The sequence below is a fragment of the Somniosus microcephalus genome, chromosome 15 (genome assembly GCF_052327205.1).
Source record: "Somniosus microcephalus isolate GS21.2 chromosome 15, FLI_Smic_1.0, whole genome shotgun sequence".
Classification (NCBI taxonomy): Eukaryota; Metazoa; Chordata; class Chondrichthyes; order Squaliformes; family Somniosidae; genus Somniosus; species Somniosus microcephalus.
In genome coordinates, this window is record NC_141001.1 from 60,113,851 (window position 1) to 60,139,136 (window position 25,286).

Below are 25,286 nucleotides of genomic sequence, written 5' to 3' on the forward strand. Positions count from 1 at the left end.
GCAAGTTCTTTCTCTCTTTCTTTCTTGGACTGTCAAGTTCAAAACCAGATGGGCGGTTGCCCTGTATGACCTCCATTTATGTTTAAATTCCTACAACCTATGGTATTGATCACTGTTTACATTTCCACACAAAATAGGAGCAGGCGTAAGCAGCAATGTTTAGTGGACACTCTCAGTAGCATCAGCTTTTGAAACTCCTTAAAAAATGTGCTGTAGCATGGGGGTGTTGTAAAGAGAGGGTTATATGGACTCTCTTCAACTATAATTGATAACATACTGATATCAGAGGTTGCAGGATGTCGGAAAGTATTGTAAAGTGAAGGTATTGAGTTGCCTAATACAAAGTAAACTGTGAAGATGCACATTGTAGAATATCATTGCACTATATTGTGATATGTTGTGTTGTAAATACAATGTTTTCATTGATGGAGCTACTAATAGCGTGTTATATTATTAGAGAGTGTAGGCTATCAGTGAGTATTGTACTAAGGGGCTAATGCTGTAATTGCAATAGCAGTTGGCATACCTGTGTTATAGCACCTCAATTAAGGTGGTTTTACATTGTAAAAGTGCAGGTAGCTCTACGTGTGTCATTCTTCCGCTGCTGGCTGCACTTAGAAACCTACCAGCCCGACTTGCCTTGTTCTGGTGACAGCAGAGACCCACTTTTTGGTGGGTGTTGGGAACTGCGGCAGGTTGTGCCAGCTCCGCCTCCGGCCGATACCTGATGGAGAATAGCACTGAGTGAAAAGGTAAATGGGAGAGCATGGCAGGAAGGCTGGCAGTATAGCACCGCTCTCCTGAACCTGGCACAACAAAGATGAAAAATCATTTGAGGCATGCCTGTTTATTATGGGATGGCCTGAAAATTCAACTGCACGTAAACCTCAATTGTGGATCAAACATTTTGAAACATTTCCTGAAGTTTAGTCCATTGCAATTCTGGACTGATCACTTCAAACATTGGAATCAGAATCCAGTGCAGAATTTGATCGCTACGTTACTGCTGAGGTTCCATAGCTTTTGATACTATCTTCTCTTCAACTAGATAATAAGAGATCAGGTTGTAAAGCCAGGAATAAATTGATGGCTGCAGTTCTAAGGAGGACTGCAGAGTCCCATCTGTGGTTCCTGTGGCTGGGCCAGATCACATTTACAGCTCAAGTTGTACACTGCTGTTCATGCATAATGCTCTGTATAGTTACTGAAGCCCTTTGTACCAAGGTTAAGACTACTATAAAATACTGACCATTCACTGTCATTAAAAGCCCATGGTGGCTAACGCTCGGCGTTCACTTGTTCACTCCTCTGATTGCAGTTCTGTTATAGCTGTAGTATGCACAGCACCAACTGTTAGCAGCTGAAATGAGATGGATTTCCCTTTCCCAAGCATAGATTGACCCGGAAATGACATGTTTGATGTTGGTGACTAATCCTGTAATCCTGTTTGCTGGTGCTTATGAAGTGATTACAAATGTTTGAGGTGCTGCCACAGATTTGACCCGTCCCTTTTCTTTGAGGTGCTTCACCTTCACTTTGGAAGGTCATCGCGATCAATTTGAAACTAAAAGGCCGGTGGCTCTCAGGGTCCACCTGGTAGAATGCTGTCATATCTGCCTATTATATTGAGGATTATCTTTATATGGGTTTTTGATTAGCGAGGAAGCCATAAACCATTACACAAGAGGTCACAGGATGTTAGAGTGAGGGTGATGTTACAGAGAGAGGGTCTTATGCTCATGCTCAACTAATGCTTAAAAATGTTTTGAGGTGTTGCCATGAATTTGACCTGTTCCCTTTGCTGCGTTAATCCTGCTACCCTTGGAGGTGCTGACACCCATCTGAAGAGAAACAAAAGAAATTAAAGACTTGTGTTTCCAAAGCACCTTATTAAGTTGTTAAAATGTCTCAAAACACTTTGCGTGATGATTTAATTTTGGAGGGCAGTGAGTATTGTTACGTAGGCAAAGTTGGTATTTAGCGGTGGCAAACGTCAGAATGAGTTCCGATCTACCCAATCTAGGGAAGGCTATTTTTATATTAGGTTCTTGATTAGTGAAGGAGACATAAATTGTAACATCAGAAATCCTCTGCGTTTTCTTCTTTACCCCATTTTGTAAATTAAAGACTTTAATTTTTTTGAGAATGGAGATGACAAGCAAAGATTAGATATGTTTGGTCTCATGGCTATTTTTGTAAATGTGCAAATTAAATGATGCAAAACAAGAATCCAATCTATTATCATTATTTTCCTTAATTTCTGGAACAGCCCAATTCTTGCTGCGCAACATGGTTAGTGCTTTGCTTTGAACACTGTAACCTTTCATATCTAAATGGAGCAGGACAAATACAGAGCGCAATTGTTCCCAGATACCGCTGTTTCCAGATTTATAGGCCCAGACTGCCTACTCGTGCCACCCCACAGGGATAAAACTCAGCGAGTCAATTTATTTATGCAATATTGCATGTATTTTTTAATGGGGAGGCACACCAGCCTTGGTAAGCATCCTTTGATCTTCTGTCTTTAGTTTTCAATGTCTGGGTCCCGGCACTGATCTGTGCTGTCAAAAAAAAACACGCGAGACTGCACAAGAAAAAGTTCAACTTGATGAGAACAAGCTGACCCCTAGCTTCGAAGAAGACTTCAGAGCCCAGGGTCTGATAGTTAGCAACATGCTTTTTATCATAGTCCTTGCGACAGAAAGCAGAATTCCAGCAATTCCTGGCCTGATTTATTACAGCGGGAAGAGATGTTAATTGTTTTCATTGCTGGGTGCTGATAGTGTGTACTTCGTGTCATCTTTTACCTCGTGCTTGCTTTTACGTTTACTTTGTAGTGTTGCTTATCAGTGCAGACAGTCTTCTGATCCACCTTTCTAAAGCTGTCAGCCTAAGATAACTCTCTTCTTTGAATAAACAGCAAACTGCGTCAATAAGGCGGCATAGACAGAATGTTCTAAACAATACTGTTTTTCTTCTTTCCAAATGATTGTGTTATTTCCCCAAAATTGAAGGACCAAATATTTTTATTACAAGAATATAATCACTAATATTATTTTTTGGTAAAATGCCTTCTCTGGTTGCATGACATAAAACTGCATAACAAACCCATGCTTACAGTGATGGGGAATGGAACTGGTTATGCAACAACAAACTCATAAAGGAGAAAATGAAACAAGAAAATTTAACAGCATTTTTTGGAAACAAAAGGGGCACCCAGATAGTTCAGTGGGTAAATGTACTGCCTGAGATGGTACTGAGCCATGTAGACAAGAAGGTCCCAGGTTTGATCCCTGGTCTGCGACATTATTATCTGCAAGCATGGGGTCCGCTTTCACATGTATGCTGATGATGCCCCACTCTACCTCTCCACCTTCTCTTATCAGCCCCTAAATCATCTCTGTGCTGTCAGACTGCTTGCCAGCTATTCAAACTTGGATGAGTCGCAACTTCCTCCAGTTCAATCTCTGGAAGATCAAAGCCATTGTCTTGGGGCGCCCCCACCATAATCTCTGCTCCCTTGCCACCAATTCCTTCCTTGCCTTCCTAGCCATTGTTTCAGGCTGAGTCACACTGTTTGTAACTTTGGTGTCCTATTTGGCCCTGAGCTTAGATTCTGACCCCATAGCATTTCTACCACAAAAAGTTACTTACAGCCCCCTCAGCCTCTGCTCATCCATTGCTGAAACCCTTTGTCACCCCCAGTCTCAACTACTCCCAAGTTGCTGGCCTCCCTTCCTGTCACTCTCATAAACTTAAATTTATGCAAATATCTGCCACATACATTCTCCCGCTCGCCTGTCACCCCTGTCCTCGCCAACCTACACTGCATTCCCATTCCCCGAAACGTGACATTTAAAATCCTCATCCTCGTCTTCAAATCCTTGCATGACCTCACCCCATCCTATCTCTGCAACCTCCTCCAGCCCTATATTTGCCCAACACTGTTCCTTGGTCTTTGGCCTTCTACGCATTCACCCTCTCTCTTCATCCCTCCATTGGTGGCAGAGCCTTCAGTCACCTGTGTCCTACTCTCTGGAATTCCTTCTCTAAATCTCTATTAAGATCGTTCTCTATGTTAAAGGTGCTATAGAAATGCAAGTTGTTGCTGTTAGCAGATCTCAGTTAGGCTGTAGGTAGGAACAGTGCATTTGGCTTTGGTCTAACTGGATAGGGAAAAGGGGAAAGAATTGGTCAGGATTCCAACTCCTAATTACTTTCCGGCAATCCCTCCTGGAATGTGCATGTGGATATTGGGTGCAAACAGGTTGGGGTCGATTTTAACTGAGCCGTGAGGCGGGCTTTGAGGCGTGCAGGGAGTTAAAATCACTAAAACTGGCGGGCGGGACCCCCCCCCGCCTGGTTCCCGACCCCGAGCCATTTTAACCCAGGCGTGTCTGATGATCCCGAATCAGTCCCGCCTCCAACAGGCGGGACTGGTCTTTAAGGCCCTTAATCAGCAATAACTGGCCTTTATAATGCCATTTTAACAGGCCCTTGCATTTTTAACCCTTTTCCCATGTAAAACACGCCTGGTGGGGATCACGCCTGTGAAACCTGGCGTGAGCACTATTGGCTTGCTGACTATCAGCTGCAGGTCAACCATTAAAGAGGAGATTTGATCAGTCATCATTTGCAGGTGGCAGGAGTTTGTTGTTTCAGGCCTGGGGCAACTTTTACCGGGCTTAACCACACCTGTGGAAGGTTGGAGCCTCACACACATCTCCAGTGTGAACTCCTGGGAAACCCCTCTCGCCACCCTCACTCAGCGCTTCCTCAGCAGAGGCATATGCCAGAAGCATGGGAGCCATTTTTCTCCTTCCCTTCTTGGCATTAGAGGAGCTCGAGCACCAGGCGTGGCAGCAGCAGAACCAGGAACAACAGCAGCACCAGCAACAGCAGCAGCAGCAGGAGCGGCAGGCTGCCGCTCACCCACCTGAGGCAGCACAGGCCAGAAGGGGCCAGCGCATGGAAGCCCGTCGGCGCAGGAGATACCCCCGAAACAGGGTCTACAGACACAGGGTCAGCTACCTCAACATAACTGATCAGCAGTGCCAAAGGCGGCTCCGACTTTCGCGACAGGTAGTGACTGACATCTGCGCAATGATACAGCAAGACCTGCTGCCCAGAGGACCAGGTGGACACTCCTTACCAGTGGCCATCAAAGCCACCACCGCACACAACTTTTTTGCCTCAGGCTCATTCCAGGGATCATCAGCAGACATCATCTCCCAGTCGGCCGCACACATTTGCATCACGCAGGTAACCGATGCCCTCTTTGCCCTCGCGCACAATCACATCCATTTCACCAGGGATCACGCAAATGTGACGGCGCGAGCGGTTGGATTAGCTCATCTGGCAGACTTTCCAAGGGTGCAGGGCATCATTGACTGCACACATGTGGCCCTTAGGGCACCCCATCGCAATCCAGGTATTTTTGTCAACTGCAAGGGCTTCCACTCCCTTAACGTTCAGCTGATGTGTGACCGCAAGAAGGAGATTTTGCATGTTTGTGCCAAGTACCCTGGCAGTTGCCATGACTCCTTCATACTGCACCAGTCTAGTGTGCCTCCACTATTCAGGCCGCCAGACCAACTTCATGGATGGCTACTTGGAGACAAGGGCTATCCCCTGAGGACTTGTCTAATGACGTCATTGAGGAGGCCAGCCAACGAAGCTGAGGAGCGCTACAACTCCAGTCACATTTCCACCAGATCCATAATCAAGCAAACCATCGGATTGCTGAAGATGCGCTTCAGATGCCTGGATAGATCAGGTGGAGCCCTACAGTACTCAGCAGCCAGGGTCTCCAGAATCGTCACGGTTTGCTGTGCACTCCACAACATGACACAGCGTCGTGGCTTGCAGATTCCTGAGTGTGGTGTATGTGCCTTTAAGAGCAATTATGGTGTATGTGCCTTTAAGAGCCCCAGGTGTGCGTAATGCCGGTAATTGCCACTTGGGCTATATAAGCCTGTGTATTGTGTATATCCTTTAGAAACCCCCCCCAGACTTGCTTAGTAAATACCTATGAACCAACTCCTGTCTTCAGTGTCTTTATCTACACACGGACACTACAGTGGCGACGAAGTGGAAACGGACTTACCTGCAATTCGGCAGCACCTCAAGGACATCGATTCCTCCAGCGTCCAGAAGACTCAAGGAAGTAAGAGAAACTGTGGTTTCACCAGCTGGCCAAGCTGGTGACAGGTACTGCGCTAATCCTTCCTGGGCGTCAGGCTGGAGCTCCAGCGGCGGGCTCTACAGCTGAGACAGGCAGCGAAATCGGAGGCAAGCAATAACTGACTGGGAGGGTGCACTCGAGAGACGGCCGGCGCGGCAAGCAGGTCAGCGTTTAGACCTCCGTCGGGAACGAGTCTCCAACAGTGAATAAACGGAAACCACAGTAAAACAGCGTTGTTATCGGTAGCAGCGGCGGGAAAGCGCGGGAAGCGCCATATCTTTGCTACAGAGAGAGAAAAAAAAAGCGTGGGAAGCGCCATATCTTTTCTGAAATGCCTAAATCTGGTAATATTGAGGCTTTTGATGGCGAAATAGAAGATTGGACCACATACGTGGAAAGAGTAGAGGTTTATTGCACTGCAAATGGAATAACAGATGAAAAAAAAGCTTCAGTACTTCTGAACTTAATGGGCGCGAAGACATACGGGCTGTTACGAAATTTAATCACTCCAGCCAAACCAAAGGACAAGACTTTTAAAGAAATTGTTGATACCCTGCAGGAGCATTTAAACCCAACACCGCTGCTGATAGCGGAACGATTCAAGTTCTTCAAGAGAAATCAACACAAGAATGAAAGTAACGCTGATTACCTAACCGAATTAAGAAAGCTATCAAAGTACTGCCAATTCGGAGCAGGACTATCGGATTATCTTCGAGACAAATTTGTTTGCGGTCTCTTAAGTGAAGGAACACAAAAAAGACTGCTTTCTGAAAAAGATTTAACATTGGACAAAGCTTTCAGTATGGCTGTATCATACGAAGCAGCAGCAAAAGGAGCTGCAGAGATACAACAAGAGACGCAGGACTTCGGCACCCATAAAATGACACAGGAGTTCGGAAGATGTTATCGCTGCGGCAGATCCACCCATAACCAGAGGGACTGCTGGTTCAAGGGCAAAGCATGCAGGCAATGTGGTAAGATTGGACACATTGCATGGGTATGTCAATCTGGACAAAATAAATCCACTGACAGAAAACAAAAAATCAATAAAGAAAAGTACAGGAAGGTACAAATGATGACGGACAATAGCTCCGAAGACCAGAATAGCGATAGCGACTCCGGAAACAAGAGACTAAGCTGTCTCAAATTACATAATGTACTTGCCAAAGAGGATTACCAAACCATTTGGGTTACCCTCACAATAGCAGGGTCCCCAGTTAAAATGGAGCTAGATACAGGATCAGCTCTAACCGTAATAAATCGACGAGATTACGAGAGGCTATTTTCGCATATACCTCTAAAAGACACATCCATTATCTTAAAAACATATACGGGGCAGAAAGTCTACCCCAAAGGAAAAATAAGGGTGCCTGTGGTATACAACGGCAAAGAAATACAAAAGTTGTATTTATACATTCTACAAGATGGTGGTCCACCGTTGTTGGGACGTGAATGGATAAGGAAGATACGTTTAGACTGGCACTCCATTCAGGCACTGACGGTGACCAGTAAGGAAAAAAACAATGATGACATCATACCTGAACGATTAAAAGACATCTTGGCCAACGCCAAAGAAGTGTTTCAAGAGAAACTAGGAACCTTGAAAGGCATCACCGCCTCAATAAAAGTGGAAGATACAGCAATTCCAAAATGTTTTAAGGCAAGACCGGTGCCATACGCAATACGTCCGGCAGTCGAGGCAGAGCTGAAGAATTTGGAAAAGGCAGGCGTATTATCCAAAATAGATTGGAGCGAATGGGCAACACCCATCGTTCCAGTCATGAAAAAAACATTGAAAAATAACTCTGAGGAACAGAAAAAAATTCGCATCTGTGGGGACTTTAAGGTGACTGTAAACCCGGTCCTTCACACGGTACAGTATCCTCAGGATAGAAGATATTTTCGCCTCACTATCCGGAGGGAAACGTTTCACAAAAATTGACTTGGCACAGGCATATCTACAGATGGAGGTTGAGGAGACCTCTAAAAAGTATCTCACAATAAACACACACAAAGGCCTGTACCAGTACAATCGACTGGTTTTTGGAATAGCATCAGCTCCAGCTATCTGGCAAAGAGCTATGGAGCAAGTCCTGCAAGGGATTCCGGGGACTCAATGCTACCTAGACGACATCCTTGTAACAGGAGAAAACGACAACGAGCACCTTGCCAATTTGGAGCAGGTGCTCACTAGGCTGAAAGAACGGGGCCTACGAGCAAATCGCCCCAAGTGCGAATTTTTCCAAAATCAGATATCATATTGTGGCCACATAATTAATAAGGAAGGGTTGCATAAGTCACCTGAAAAAATTGAAGCAGTTATAAAAGCCCCACCACCTGAAAATGTTTCACAATTAAGGTCATTCCTGGGATTAATAAATTACTATCATAAATTTTTACCGAACTTATCAACTATTCTACACCCTCTTAATGATCTTCTACAGACAGGAGTGATTTGGAAATGGAACGAAGACTGTAAACATGCCTTCCATAAATGTAAAGACTTAATCACATCCGAGAAAATTTTGGCTCATTACAACCCATCACTACCAATCAGACTGGCATGCGATGCATCCCCTTACGGCATAGGAGCGGTATTGTCCCATAGATTCCCTGATGGCTCGGAACGGCCGATAGCTTTTGCGTCACGCTCATTGAACTCAGCTGAGCGTAACTATGCCCAGATAGACAGGGAAGCACTCAGCCTGGTATGGGGAGTGAAGAAATTCAACCATTACCTACACGGACAAAAATTTACCTTGCTGACTGACCATCAACCCCTCATCTCCATATTCAACCCTAAAAAAGGTGTCCCCATTATGACGGCACAAAGACTACAGAGGTGGTCCCTTTTTCTAGGGGCACACCAATACAACATTGAATACAAAGGGTCAAAACAGCATGGGAATGCTGACGGTTTATCACGCCTACCATTGCCAACGATAGAAGAGGCACCTACAGTAGACCCAGTAGAGATATTCCACTCTACCATAGTGGAATGTCTACCGGTGACAAATTCTGCCATTGAAAGGGAGACAAGAAATGACCCTACTCTCTCACGGGTCTACGATTTAACAGTGAAGGGATGGCCAGCACATGGCGAACCACTGTTGCCAGCATTCTCGCAAAGAAGAGAACAGCTGTCAGTGTGCCGAGGAACCTTGATGTGTGGATCCAGAGTGGTGATTCCACCCAAACTCCAGGATAAAGTGCTAAAGGAGCTTCACGAGGGGCATCTGGGTGGAGTGAAAATGAAGAACCTAGCTAGGGCGTTTGTATGGTGGCCAGGTATCGATGGAGACATCGAAGACATGACCAAGAGCTGCCTAGGATGCCAGAAGGTCCAAAATGCTCCGCCACAGGCCCCTCTACATCCATGGGAGTGGCCCTCATCTCCCTGGCAAAGGGTGCACATCGACTTTGCTGGTCCATTTATGGACTCAATGTTCTTAATCGCAGTTGATGCACACTCCAAGTGGCCGGAGGTAATAAAGATGTCCTCCACCACCACGGAAAAAACCATCACAGTATTAAGGACCATATTTGCCAGGAATGGGCTGCCGGAGCAGATATGTTCTGATAATGGACCGCAATTTGTGTCCGAAGAATTCAGAAAGTTCTTAAAGAACAATGGGGTAAAGCACTACACGTCCGCCCCATACCATCCCGCCACCAATGGATTGGCTGAAAGGTTTGTCCAGACCTTCAAGAAGGCCATCAAGGCCATGGGTAATGAAGACATAAAACTTCAGCACAAGGTAGATAACTTCTTATTTGCATATAGGAATGCAACGCATATGGTTACTAACCAAACTCCCGCCATGATGTTCTACAATAGAAACCTAAGATGCCGGCTGGATTTGGTCAAGCCCAACATCCGAAGGGACGTGGAGAACCGGCAGTTTCAGGGCATGAATGAAAGGCCAACTAGGGCCTTCCAGATAGGCCAACCGGTTTTGGCCCGGGACTACCGTACCGAGAAATGGCAGCCTGGAACTATCTGCGCACGATTAGGACCACTGATGTATACCGTGGACATCGGAGACAGCATAATAAGGCGCCATGCTGACCAAATCATCAAGTCATCCGAAAAGGGACAACCTACACCACCACTCTATACATCTAACGATGAAGTAGAGATACCCATATCTACCTCCGATCCGGTGATACTGGAGCCCGATGCACCAGACACTGGCCTTCAAGCCGAATCAGCCTTGCCAGAAGAACCTACTACACCACCAGAAACTACTACACCCCCGAGGCGTTATCCGGACCGAGTCAGGAAGCCTCCTGAGAGACTAACTTATAATTAATTAATACAGCAATGTATATTATTTTGCATATAATGTAATTAATAATTACTTAAAATATGATGTACTAGTTAGCTAGAAGGGGAGGAATTGTGGTGTGTGTGCCTTTAAGAGCAATTATGGTGTATGTGCCTTTAAGAGCCCCAGGTGTGCGTAATGCCGGTAATTGCCACTTGGGCTATATAAGCCTGTGTATTGTGTATATCCTTTAGAAACCCCCCCCAGACTTGCTTAGTAAATACCTATGAACCAACTCCTGTCTTCAGTGTCTTTATCTACACACGGACACTACACTGAGGACCAAGTGGCTCCTCACATACTCTCCTCAGATGATAATGAGGAGGAGGAGGAGGAGGAGGAGGGCAAAAACGAGCATCCTGCAGAGGTCCATCAACCAGCGGCAGCATTACGCAAGAACATTGCTGGCCGGGATGCAAGGAACGCACTCATCCTGGCCAGATTTGCTTAGCCTAGTAAATCAAACTCTTTTGCCTCACAGCTTCTTACCAGAGCATCGACAATGGCCAAACCCTGCGGATTCCTAGCTATTTGACCAGCATCCTGACAACTGCAAGTAATCCTAAGCCCTCAATGTGAAAGCCCCATTCGCGAAATGACACACGCCAGAACTGCAACAGTTGCCATCAGAATTTTTATGCACAAGAACCAACTGATGGCATTTTTACAATATACACAACATTTCACCCAAGTGACTACCCTTGTGACTACTTGTGCTTTATTTTCCTCTTACGCGTGCTCCTACGTAGTGGTTCCTCTGTGGCTTCAGCAGATGTGGAGGCCCCTTGCTCACTTTCCTGCTGCTCCTGTCTCGACACCTTTGGCGGGCGTCCTCTGGGGTGGCGAGCCTGTGAGGGCTCGTCAGCAGTCTGCTGCTCCTGCAGCTGTGCAGGGGTTGAGATATCTATCTCACTTGGGTGTGGACTCCGGCGGGGCTCTGACCGAGGGCTTTGCAGTGGCATGGAAGTGTGAGCGCTTGGAGAGGAACCCCCACTTCCTTGAGGCCTGCCACCAACTTCCCTCTCATGGGTCAGCTCCCCCTCCGTGCCAGCAAGTGGCTTGAGAGCACCTTGCTACACATCAGGGGGGCCATGGGGACCCGTATCTGCAATGGCAGTCCTACTCAGAAGGACTTCCATGAAGGTCTGGTTTCTCTGTACAATAGATGCCCATCGCTCCTCAAGAGATGTCATTCTATTCTGAACACTCACCATGTTTTCCATACCCTGGCAACTAACCTCCTCCATGGCCGTAGCCCTCCTCTCCTCTACCGTAGCCAGCCTTACCACGGAGGCAGCAATCATTTCCACGTAGGTAGCCATCCTTTCCATGTTGATGCGTTCATGCGCCACTGACTCCACAAAGGCTCTGCTCATGTTCGCTATGGACTCCTCCATTTGCTCCACACTCGCAGCAACCCTGGAGACAAAACCTGCTAGAGACTCCTGCATCTGTGCATGGAATTCCATCACCTCTGATCTTATGGATGGACCCAGAGGCAAAGGGTCGACATGCAGCTGAGCCGAGCTGGCAGAGTGCTCCGCCCTCCAACGAGGACTCTCCACTGCTGTCCCTGTCTCCACATTCTGCTGATGCTCACTTGTGAGCTGTGATACACCAGGTGACAACACTACTCTATGTCCTGAAGGTCCCCCCCGAGGTGTAAGTGTCTGCGCTGGTGCTGGGTGCGCTTATTTCTGCTGACGCTGCGCCCTCAGAGGTTGCAGATTCCTCTGAGGAGTCTGGAATCTCAGGCTCTTCCTCCTGCACAGTGGGGACGGGGGCTCTCGATGGTCCTGTGGGGGAGTCAAGGAAAAAGTTAGAGATGTGATGCCAAGGTTACGCGCACATTGCATTTTGCAGATGATCATAAGTCCATATGATGTAGCTTCAGAATCATTATCAGCGACTCATGCAATGTCAATGAGAGAAATGGAAGACTATTCTGTCACCAGCTTGCGGTGATGCACCTGTCTGTCCTTCCCCAACATCCGCATCTGTATCAGCTCCGACAATCTCCAGGACAGATTCCTCCCAGGGGGTGAGCTGGGCTAATGAGGGTGGCCCTCCTCCTGTCCTGGCTCGCGCTCTCCTGTTGTGAGCTCTCTTCTCCTGCAATGAGGGAGACAAGTGGAGGTTGAGTGAGAATGAAGGAGTGAATGTAGAGATTGCATAGCATAGATACTTAGAAGGAGACAAAGATGGAGTGAGGTTGCAAGACCAAGGGCCCTCCCTGTGTGTTGTCAGTTGTGTTCAAAGCATCAGAATGAGAGGGAGTGTGAGGGCTGTATGGTCAAATAGTTAGGTGAATGTGAGCATAGAGAGAGAGGGAATGGCTGAGGGTGCATGGATGTGAGTGTCAAGTGGGATGTGGAGGAAGAGATTGCTAAAGCTGCGTGCTGGTGAGGAAAGGCAATGGGGATCAGATTGAGGGTGATGGAAACTTCATACTTACTTTTCCAGTGCGATGAAGGTCATGGAATCTTTTCCTGCACTGCATCCAGGTGTGCCGTGTGAGCCCCAAGGAGTTGACTTCCTCAACCACCTGTAGCCACACAGCCTTGGTCTGACTGGGAGGCCTCTTCCTCCCTGAAGAAGGGAACAGGACCTCCCTGTGGGCCCTAGCCCCATCCAACAATGCCTGCAGTGATGCCTCATCAAATTTAGGCGCAGCTCTTGCCCTCCCGCTGGCCATTGTTCCTGCAGGCTCCTGTGCCATCATAAGGGGAAAGCTTGGAAGCCTGCAGAGGAAGCAAGGCTTGCTGTGGACCTTAAATGCAGCAGCAATGATGACACCATCGGAGGGGACTTGCAGTCATGAAAAACCCATTTGCAATGGCTTCCCACACATTGGAAATCAATTGGCCAATTGAGTTAAAATTGCACCAATCTCACACATCCATTTAGATTCGTGTGGGAATCACGAAATTCGGGGAACCCGACAATTGCCCGCACCTGAGTTAAAATTGACCCCGTTGAGTTCAAACTCATCACAGGTTGACTAGCCTGCTGACATTCACTGTCCAGCTTTGCGTATGTTTAATGGTCATTTTGGCGAAGTCCTGGAAGGGTGCCAGTACTGGATAAACTCGTACCCATCAAGGATCAATGTTTCCGGAGACCAAATTGGGGGTGGGGAGGGGTGGGGTGTGTTTGGGTTGGGATGAGAAAAGATGATTGTTCGTTTGTAAACATTTTTAAAAGATGTAAAGCAGTGGATTCCAAGATTCAGTTTTTTTTAATATATGTATCATCCATGCTGATATTTATTGTTATTTGCTAAAGACACTGCATCAAAAAAATGAAACAAACTTCAAAAAGGAAAAACAAAACAAAAGCAAATGCAAACTTCCTCACACACCAGAAATGCTGATTTTAATATCTGTTTTCCTGCCCTTCAGAAAGGTTAAAGGCTTAACTTCCTCAACATATTTTCCAAATGCTCCAAGCTTCTGGAACTATTCTGGTTCCAAAGTGTGGCTGTCACTTTGGATTAATTGAGTGAATGGGTTACTCCAGAATCTATTCAGATCTGTTACATAATAAACCAAGGTTTTAACTTTCTAATAATAATGACTATTGTACTAAAATAAAGACTCTCAAACATAGAATCATAGAATAAACCTATGTGGAATAATAACAACCTAACAGAGAAATACTGTACTGGGCCTACAAGATAACTGTGGATCTTGAAGAGGTGCAAAGTTACCTTTGATTCGCAGTTGGACAGTTCCGTGATGAAAACCCGCTAATCCTCATTAAAATGAGAAAAAAACCTCATCTGCGACAAATGAGTGGTGAGCCAACAAACGCTTGATTGTGCCTTGCAAACTGACAAAGAGAATGAGAAATAGGGAGGATTAAAGGGGAAGTTAAACTAGGAAGCAAAATAACAGAAGAAAAATTTATTTTATTTTTGCAAGAGTTCCTTGAAGAAAGAAAGCAAGTATATCCCTACAAGAAAAATAACAAGGTCCAGATTATTATAGCACACTGAGGAGGTCAAGAACAACCTAAAGGCCAAGTATTTTAGAAAATATGGGAAACACTTAGCTGGGGTGGGAGTTGGGGCATTATAAGTGGGCGGGAGATGGGAAAATCAGCCAAGAGTTCCTGCTGCTAATCTTTATCCTGCAAGGAAGTGTGTGCATGTGTGGATGTTGGGTCAGGACAGGATCAGACTCAGCTGTGATGCCCTTCACAGTCGAATAGTCTGCTGATACTCACCAACTGGGCTCGCGCATGAAGATTTGCTACTCAAATGAGATGCTGAAAGGCGGCTGATATCTGTGGACCTATACCCCAGCACCAGTTGCTTCAGCAGAAGAAAAGAGGCTGGGACAGCAGAGGTTACCAGAACGCAGAGTAGTGTGGATTGATGCCACGTCATTTGAGGCTAATTAAAATGAATATTGGAATAGGTAAATGGAGAGTCAGAATGAAAGCTATAGATAGCAACAAGAGGAATCCACAGTCATTTTATGGCCCTATAAGATGTAAACGGAGTGAGAAAGAGCAGATAGGGCCTTTAAGGGATACATAGGTTAGAAATACTATGGGCGATCAGGAAATGGCTGATGTGTTAAATTAATTCTTCATGTCCATTTTCACAAATGAAGGCTGTGGCCAAATTTCAGATTCAGTTATTTTGGCTCAGCAATCTGTAACATATGTAGATATTAGTAAAGCATGTGTAATAAAGAAACTTGAAGAATTAAATGCGTACAAGGCACCTGGAGCAGATGGGATACGCTCCAGAATCCTTAAGGAAACAAGTGAGGTTCTGGGTAATGTTTTTGTGAGCTCCATATATATGGGAAATAGTAAATGTTATTCCCAATATAAAGAAAAAAGCAAGAGATGAATCGGGGAATTACGGACAAGTTCACTTAACATCCATAATGGGAAAAATGGTTGAGAGCATTTTATGAGATGCTATCAATGTTCACGTAAAGAATAAAGGAGCCATAAGGAATAGTCATCATGGATTTAGAGGCAATAGTTTATGCCTCACAAATTCACTGGAATTCTTCGAGCAGGTAACTAAATGAGTAGGTGCAGTTTACTTGGATTTTCAGAAGGCATTTTGATGAAGTTCTACACACAAAGCTTCCAAAACTGATCAAGGCTCATAGAATTAATTGCAAATTAACTGGCTGGATTGAAAACTGACTTGGCGTAGGAAGTAGAAAGTGATGATGAATGGCGGGGGGGGGGGCGGAAAAGCCCATGTGGGATTTAATTTGTAGAAGAATACTGCTCCAACTAGCAGCACATAGGAGAGTGTTTTGTAACCAAGTATTGTGAATAACTTGTCTCACTTTGGACCGTTCCATGATTAAACCATCAAACACTACAGCAAGAAGAGGCAATTTTTGTGTGCTTGTTGAGGTGAAGGTTGTTGGTGCTGGGAAGCAGAACATTTTCTATTTGGGCTCCCAATGTCAGGATCAAGTAAAACTGCTCCACTCTGCCCCAAACACTGTGCTTCAGGCCAACCTCAGACATGTTCTGTTTCTCACACTAACTATCATGTAACTGTCAATTTAGTGCAAACTGAAGGCTGCTTTGTGTTCTGGGCCCATGAACTCATGGTTTACACGTGGCCAAATGGAATGAAAGTCTCGGCAATTATTAATGGAATTTGGGGAGTTACTGTTTAGTAACCAAGTGGTGATAAATGTTCATTATGTTAGCACAATATGTGAGCTATTCATTAATTCAGATGTCGATCAAATGTAATGCATATTCTGTAAAGGGATCAACATATTTTCACTAGGCAGCAGTATTGTTCCTTCTTCATAATGTGTTATTTTTTTTCTCCACAGAATCATCCTGTGTCGAGAAGTTTCTCTCTAAGGACTGGAAGGAGAAGATGGCTGGGCTCAATACAGGGGAGATACTTGGTGAAATCAAAGGTATGTCACCATTTTGAATTGTTGCTTGATTCTTAGGAGAATCTATTGTATTTTGAGGAAAACATTCCAAAACAAAAAAGGGAACAACCAGTTACTAGATATGTAATTAACCTAATTCCATAGTAAGTAGAGGGATGAGACTAGAAACTCCTCATAGAAATGGTTGTACATTGTCTGTAGGGAAGGACTTCACTTCTTTCGTTCAATGCCTTAGACAATGGCACTCGTGTTTGTATGTAGTTAAACCACTTTTTTTACATCTACTATGAATTTGAATGGAAGAGTTTCACTGTGACTCCACCTGAGTAGATGATCTTTTACCATTTGGGTTGACCCACTCAGAGTACCTCATGTGGTACTGACTGTAACTCACCAGCCTGTTGCATTGGCCAATTATGCAGTGAATATTCAAACTGTATATACCATGCATCCATTATTATAATAGAGCAAAACTTTTCAGACTTTTGATGTCCTAGACACATTCCATATTAATTTTATCTCAGTGTCTAAATGCTCGATTTTAATGTGGAGTGGGAATTGGACGGGAGGGAACCGAGGTGAACGCAAAATCCCTCTAACTTGGGCACTGTGAGGCTAGTGTGTTTTTAATGCCTGGGCCTCATCTGCATGTCAGTTGCCCACCTGAAACTGGCGGGAAACAGCAGCTGGCCAGCAGGGGGGGGGCAGAGGGGTTGGATTTTCAGGCAGCAAGAGGCCATCAGCAAGGACCGAAGGAATGGTCCCCAGTGTGGGAACGGATTTTTGTTAAGATGGGAGCCCAGAGCAAGGGAGGCCTAAACTTTCCTCGTGCGGCCCCAGCTTCTCCTGTCCCACAGGAATGTAAAAAAAAATCTCTTCTTGCCTCGGCTCCTCTTCCCACTGTCTTTACCTGGCAGGAAAGCCACAATGGCTTCCACACTCAGGGCAGATAAAATAGCAGTCGGACCCTGATGATATCATCGGAGGCTGATCTGCATATTTAAAGGAGGACTCCAGTGCTTTCAGGTGGAGTCCTTCTTTAAATATGCAGATCAGGTTAAAGAGCAGGTTAAAATCCCAGGATGTGGGATCGGAGCAGGGTGTCGATGAGCAAGTCTCCCGGCTGGTTTTAACTGCCGCCTGCCTGGTCGGTTTCTGTTGACGGGCCGGGTTAAAATCATGCCTCGAGTCTAAATGGTGAATGTTCTTAATTTTTTTTTTATTCATTGATGGGATGTGGGCATCGCTGGCTGGCTAGGCCTGCATTTAGTGCCCATCCCTAATTGCCCTTGAGAAGATGGTGGTGAGCCGCCTTCTTGAACCACTGCAGTCCATATGGTGTAGGTACACCCACAATGCTGTTAGGAAGGGAGTTCCAGGATTTTGGCCCAGCGACAGTGAAGGAACGGCAATACAGGTCCAAGTCAGGATGGTGTGTGGCTTGGAGGGGAACTTGTAGGTGGTGATGTTCCCATGCGTCTGCTGCCCTTGTCCTTCTAAGTGGTAGAGGTCGCGGGTTTGGAAGGTGCTGTTGAAGGAGCTTTGGCGAGTTGCTGCAGTGCATCTTGTAGATGGTACACACTGCAGCCACAGTGCGCCAGTGGTGGAGGGAGTGAATGTTGAAGGTGGTGGATGGAGTGCCAATCAAGCGGGCTGCTTTATACTGAATGGTGTCGAGCTTCTTGAGTGTTGTTGGAGCTGCACTCATCCAGGCAAGTGGAGAGTATTCCATCACACTCCTGACTTGTGCCTTGTAGATGGTGGAAAGGCTTTGGGGAGTCAGGAGGTGAGACACTCGCCGCAGAATTCCCAGCCTCTGGCCTGCTCTTGTAGCCACAGTATTTATATGGCTGGTCCAGTTCAGTTTCTGATCAATGGTAACCCCCAGGATGTTGATAGTGGGGGATTCAGCGATGGTAATGCCATTGAATGACAAGGGGAGATGGTTAGAGTCTCGCTTGTTGGAGATGGTAATTGCCTGGCACTTGTGTGGTGCGAATGTTACTTGCCACTTGTCAGCCCAAGTCTGAATGTTGTCCAGGTCTTGCTGCATATGGACACGGACTGCGTCAGTATCTGACGAGTTGCGAATGGTGCTGAACAGTGTGCAATCATCAGCGAACATCCCCACTTCTGACCTTATGATGGAGGGAAGGTCATTGATGAAACAGTTGAAGATGGTTGGGCCTAGGACACTGCCCTGAGGAACTCCTGCAGTGATGTCATGTGATTGAGATGAATGACCTTCAACAACCACAGCCAACTTCCTTTGTGCTAGGTATGATTCCAGCCAATGGAGAGTTTCCCCCTTGATTCCCATTGACTTCAGTTTTGCTAGGGCTCCTTGATGCCACACTCGATCAAATGCTGCATTGATGTCAAGGGCAGTCACTCTCACCTCACTCTTGAGTTCAGCTCTTTTGTCCATGTTTGGACCAAGGCTGTAATGAGGTCAGGAGCTGAGTGGCCCTGGCGGAACCCAAACTGGGCGTCAGTTAGCAGGTTATTGCTGAGTAAGTGCCACTTGATAGCACTGTCGACGACACCTTCCATCACTTTGCTGATGATTGAGAGTAGACTGATGGGACAGTAATTGGCCGGGTCGGATTTGTCCTGCTTTTTGTAGACAGGACATACTTGGGCAATTTTCCACATTGCCGGGTAGATGCCAGTGTTGTAGCTGTACTGGAACAGCTTGGCTAGGGGCGCAGCTAGTTCTGGAGCAAAAGTCTTCAGTACTATTGCCGGAATGTTGTCAGGGCCCATAGCCTTTGCAGTATCCAGTGTCTTCAGCCGTTTCTTGACATCACGTGGAGTGAATTGAATGGGCTGAAGACTGGCATCTGTGATGCTGGGGACCTCAGGAGGAGGCCGAGATGAATCATCCACTCGGCACTTCTGGCTGAAGATGCTCTATAGCATGCACACAACTGCTCAATATGGTCTATAAAGTGATTTCACCTGTGTTAATGCTTATTATTAAGAAGACCATTTGGCGTTGCACAAGGCACAGTCCTTAACATAAGTGAGGCTACTTTATAAAAAGAGCATGGGCCCGTAGTCTAAGATCAGGGACAATTTTGTCAAGCCTCACTGCAGTAAGCAGAAACAAAGCCAGTGAACAGTAAACAAACATTATACAATGAGCATCAGGGGATAGCACTGGTGAAGTAGCTCAAAGGCAGAATTATGTCTTGGAACTGCAAGTATATGTTTAGTACAATGCTTTTTCCCTGAGCTTTAATATAGATACTGAGGGAGAATAAAGCCACAGCATATCTCATAGTGATGTAAATAGAATTGGAACTTCTAATGCTTGAAGTTGTCAGCCCTTTGAGGAATAATACCATGCTAAAATTGGACAAATCAGACGCAGGAATCCAAGATAATTTTCCAAGACCAGTGACCTTCCTGAATTAATTCATTTAAAAAAAAACGTTTTTGACCTTTTCCTTTATAAAGTCCAGTGACACCAGAATGATAATCAACTGGGAGAACAGTTCAGGAGATGTGTTTATTAAAAGGTTTTAATTAGACTGGAATATAGCTGTAAGCAAAATTGAATGAGCTCTGAATAGGGGTTTGTCATAATTCCCAGGCCTCTTGGAACCTTTGTGAGCAATGGCACTTTGCATAGCTGTTAGTGGGAGTTGTTTACTTTGGAGGAAAGAGGCTGTGCTAGTGGAAGATAACATGAGCTCGCTCTCCCTCTAGAACTGCCCAAGGTTCGTACTCTGTGGCAGTGCCACTGTGAGAAGGAGCATCCCCGGGCAGCATGCCAGCAAGACAGCATTAATACCCTGCTGTCTCCACAGATAGCAGAATTCTTCCTGATGTGCTGTGCAGGGAGAGAGAAAGAGAGCTAGACAACAAACAATAAAACACACTCGGCTTCTGTAAGCGAACAACCTGTTCAGCGCAACATTTTATTTGCTTGTCAGGAGTGTTTAACAGGGATCCTCACGTAAAGTGTAGAATGTAACTGTATGTGTCGTGGATTGTAAGCAGCATAGGTGGAGTGCAGTGAAAAAAAAGATAGTTCACCCAACCAGAATCCAGGGTTTGAAAAGTGAATACTACAAGTGAGTGAGGTAAATCCTGACTTTGTGCAATAGTGCAAAATGGGTGATAGCGAGTCGATGGCCTATTTTACATCTCCAATTATTTAATCTCCAATGGAAAAAAATCTGTATTTATAGGTTTTTAATGTAATAGATACCGTTAAAAAAATATATGTATACATGTATAAAAATATAAGTCAATCGCTGTATGGACAGGAATTTAAGTGCTTTATGACTGGAACCACAGTTTCTGGACTAAACAATGGCAAATAAGCAATCAGAATTTCACTGCCACTGCACTACAAAGAGATATTATGCCATTCAGTCACAAGCTGCAAATGGAATTCCACATTTTCTTGAAATGTGTTCCATAGTGCAGGAGCTGCATTTAGTGAGCAGAGTTTTCAATGTCATTTTGCTTCTTTGATCTTCGTTGTCTGTAAATGATTCCATTGTGTCTGCAGCTTTCAAAGCACAAGATTTTTTAAAATGTGAAGTATAGGTTGAAGGGCCAGGATCCATAGGGCAGGATACCACCAAGGTTGAAACGAACAGGACAGAAGGTGATGTAAATCAAGAAATTGTGGGAAATCGATATCAAGCTTGGGTTTTGAAAACCTGTGGATTGTAGAATGAAGGGAAGACTGAACTGTTTTTCCATCAGTGTTATTTGCAAATACAGTATTATCATCCAGCGCTGAATTTTATAGCATTGAATGAGAACTATCCAGAGACCTAGACTGTCATGATGGGTAATATCTCCTGAAATAAATGTGAGTTGTGGTTTATGGCACAGCGTTTGGCAATGGGTCACGGAGGTCAAGATCAACCTCATGGGTCAATAGCATGTCAGCACCTCAGAGGATTTATCTTTTATGGTGTGAGATAGAAATTTCATACTCCGCTTTGTTTTAATGGTCCCTCAGATAATTTTCTTGCCAGCCTCATTTAAGCTGTATGGGGCTTGGAACACAATACAGTGTCTTGATTTTTTTAAATTGTAACTTTTTACAAAAACGTTGCCACTATCAGAGAAGTTTACAAACATCAAATTATAGAAGTTTACAGCACAGAAGGAGGCCACTTGGCCCATCATGTCTGTACTTGCTCTTTTCTGCAGGAAAGGGTTAATTGATTTTATAAAGTTGGTCTCTTTAGGTCTCTCCCACACTCAACTCTACAAAGACAATATATACTCAGTTGTGAGATGGATAGCCTCTTCTAGATACATTTAAGGAGTTATTTTCTCAACTGTTCAGGCCCCTCTATGTGAACCATTCCCTGACTGAGAGGGTGTGTGAAGTATCTGGTCTTGAACCTCTGTCACTATTGAGCTGGTCATGAAAATACATAGAAGCAGCTCAGGTTGACTCTTCTTCCAGTTTCTCCCTTCCCTGCCCACCCCACCCCAGTTCCTAACCCTGATGATCTGACTGAAATTGAGAAATCGCTGTGCTCTAAACCCTATGTGGAGGGATGGTAAACTGACCTCGGGCAGAGTTGCACAATGCATCAATGCAATGTACCACAGGCCACCTTGCACTACAGAGGGCTTTCTATGTATTCTGCAAGTTTTGTCCCTAAGATGCGGAAGTAATGTAGCCATTTTACTAGTTGAAGATCAAGCACAATATATTTTAGATTGGAAAATAAATTCTTCCTTTCATGTTTACCTTTTCCCCCAATTCTTCCCTTTTTCTCCTTTGATGTGAATCAGGTGAACTACCTCAGATGAGGTTGAAACTTTGTTGTGTTTGATTTGATACCCGTCACTCAGGAGAATGATGCAGGACAGATTTTGTTTTCTTTATTTTGGGTTAGAAATCAAGGAAAATAAGTGTCAGTAAAATTGCAGCAATATCACCAGACTTAGCATCTGTGAACCCCGTTAGGTTAGAGCAAAACAAAGGCTTTGTACCCTGCTTTCCTTGTTCCTGCTTTTGTTTTTGGATCGAAATTTCCTAGTGGGAACAAAGCATAAGGGAACCACGGGAGACAAACTGGGAACAGGCCTATATATGATGTAGTAAATTGTACTGTCACAAAGCCATGTGCTAGATGAGATATTTTTGTTTGAATAATTTCAATTTATTTCAACCAAAATAGCATTTCCTTAAGAATTTTCTTTAAAAAATATAAGTCACCAGGACCGGATGGGATGCATCCTAGGACGCTGAGGGAATTGAAGGAAGAAATCGCGGAGGTGCTTGCCATAATCTTCCAATCCTCCTTAGAAACAGGGGTGGTGCCTCCTTCTTCTTCTTAGACAGTCCCTCAGAACCGAGGATGACTTGCTTCCACAATAAAAATGAGTTTGCAGGTGACTGATGAGTCCAATGCGGGACCTCCAGTCTCTGTCACAGGTGGGGCAGACGGTGGTTGAAGGGGCGGGTGGGTGGGGTGCTTGGGTTGACGTGCGCTCCTTGCGCTGCCTGCGTTTGGCTTCCGCTTGCTCCCGGCGAAGTGACTCGAGGTGTTTGGCGCCTTCCCGGATGCTATCCCGGCGCCTTCCCGGATGCCAGAGGACTGGAGAATTGGAAATGTTACACCCTTGTTCAAAAAGGGTGTAAAGATCAACCCAGCAACTACAGGCCGGTCGGTTTAACCTCGGTAGTGGGGAAGCTTTTAGAAACAATAATCAGGGACAAAATGAACAGTCACTTGGACAAGTGTGGATTAATTAAGGAAAGCCAGCACGGATTTGTTAAAGGCAAATCGTGTTTAACCAACTTGATTGAGTTTTTTGATGAGGTAACAGAGACGTTGATGAGAGCAATGCAGTTGATGTCGTGTACATGTACACGGCCTCTTTGTTGTCAGACTGCTTGACCGCCATCTCATCGTGGATGAGCCGCAATTTCCTTCAGTTAAACATTGAGAAGACCAAAGCCATCATTTTCAGTCTGTACCCACAAGCTTTGTACCCTTGCCACCAATTCCATTCTCCTACCTGGCCACTGTCTCAGGTTGAAACAGGCTGTTCCCATCCTCAGCATCCTATTCAACTGAGTTCAGCTTCTGACCCCATATCCGCTCCATCACTAAGACCACCTACTTACCCCTCCATAACATTACCTGCCTCTGTCACTGCCTCAGCCAAACTGCTGCTGAAAACTTCATCCATGCCTTTGTCACCTTCAAACTTGACTAATCTAATGCTTTCCTGGATGGCCTGCCATCATCCACAGCCTGTGTCCTAACCCGTACCAAGTCCCAATCACCCAAAACCCCTGTCCATGCCGACCTACATTGGTTCCCCTCCAAGTTAAAATTCTCATCCTCATGGTTAAATCCCCTCATGTCCTGCCCTTCCATATCTCTGTAACCTCCTCTAGCCCTACACCCCTCCCAGAACTCTGACTTTGGCTTTTTGGCCATGCGAGTCCAGCCTTACAGTACAATGAAGCTCCTTGTCCATGCAATGTGATGAAGGCTCAGCAATGTGGAGGCCCATGGGGAATTGAGAGTGTGGTTGTTTGGCTCAGAATGTTGGGCCTCACTTGGAAGGATTGGGCTGCGAAGTATTGAGAGAATGCAAACACAAAGTTGAGAATGTTAATGAGGCTGGTGGGTGCCTTGGATATGTGTGGAGAAGGAGAGGGAATTGCTGGAGCAATTACGAAGTGGAATAGATAAGTTTATGCCCTGTTTTTCTGAATTGCTTATTTTTTATGTGTTTATGATATTTAATTTTAAGGTTTATATAGTGGAGGGTGAATGCTTGTACCTCAGGATAAGTTTTTTGCTGCAGTATGATTTGGCAGAAGCTTTCTTTTACTGAAATATGATTGGTGAGAAAGACTTTGCATGGTGAATAATTAAAGTAGAAAATAACCAATTAGAAAGGAGAAAAATACAGACCTTTAACCAATGAGGGAGAAGAAAATTTACACTGACCAAATTCAATGGTCATGGTGTAAATGACAGACCCAACATAAACAAGACATAAGAAATTGTATTCTGAAGATTAAGACTGTTCTTTTCAAATTGGATATAATTAATTTGTACAGATATTCCTATTTATATATTTCCTTAATACCTGTACCACTAAATAGTCTAATTGAAATGACCTCATGATTTTTTAAATAATTGTATCTTTCAATTTAATATTTCACTTTGTGGGATGCCTGAGGCAATGAGCTTATTGTCAAGCAATTAATAGATTAACTATGATTGATTTAACCTGATAGTCCTTATACATTGACTTACAGTTAACCACACTACTACAAATAGAGAAGCTACTGCAAGGGAGTCCAAGCTACTGTATAAGCAAATTAACTCACAAATTCAGAATGTTTCAGCGTGTACAATGCAGAGTATTGAAAAAGACAATTAGAATGCATATCTTTTTCTCCTCAGATTTTTCTCTGCTCTCTCCTGAAGGCACTTACTGTTGCTGGGGGATGGTTCAATGAGATCTGGTAACCCACTGTTACTTTTGCCAAAGTGGCCATTCTTTATGTGTGAGCCCAGACAATCATCATCAGCAAGCTATTCAACCATGCAGCTATTTGATCTCAACTGGGGTAGCAGAAATGGCATTATAATTAGGAACCTAGGAACAGGAATCGGCCAATCAGCCCCTCGAATGGTGGGGTTCAGAGAGAAAATTGGAGAAAAAAAAGTATCAGTAAAGAAACATTATAGAACAAAAAATATGGGGAAAACAAGAATAGAAACTTTATGGATATATAAAACCGACTTCCAAATTGCACCTATTTGATTTGATCTGTCTCTATCATTTTTTCTCTGCTTTTGTTTCTGTCTGATTTTGCATTTCTCTATCTCCTGTGCTTTTATGCTATGTTTATCCCAG

General features: G+C 44.8%; 1 protein-coding gene across 13 annotated transcripts in view; it reads left to right on the forward strand.

Moving 5' to 3' along the window:
* Window positions 1-25,286, forward strand: part of sox6 (SRY-box transcription factor 6) — a 640,702-nt gene that overhangs the window by 386,073 nt on the left and 229,343 nt on the right. For all 13 annotated transcript variants that reach the window (XM_086007882.1, XM_086007877.1, XM_086007883.1 and 10 more), the window contains one exon: window positions 16,341-16,430. In XM_086007882.1, the coding sequence (XP_085864008.1) occupies window positions 16,341-16,430 (90 nt within the window). The remainder of the gene's footprint in view (window positions 1-16,340; window positions 16,431-25,286) is intronic.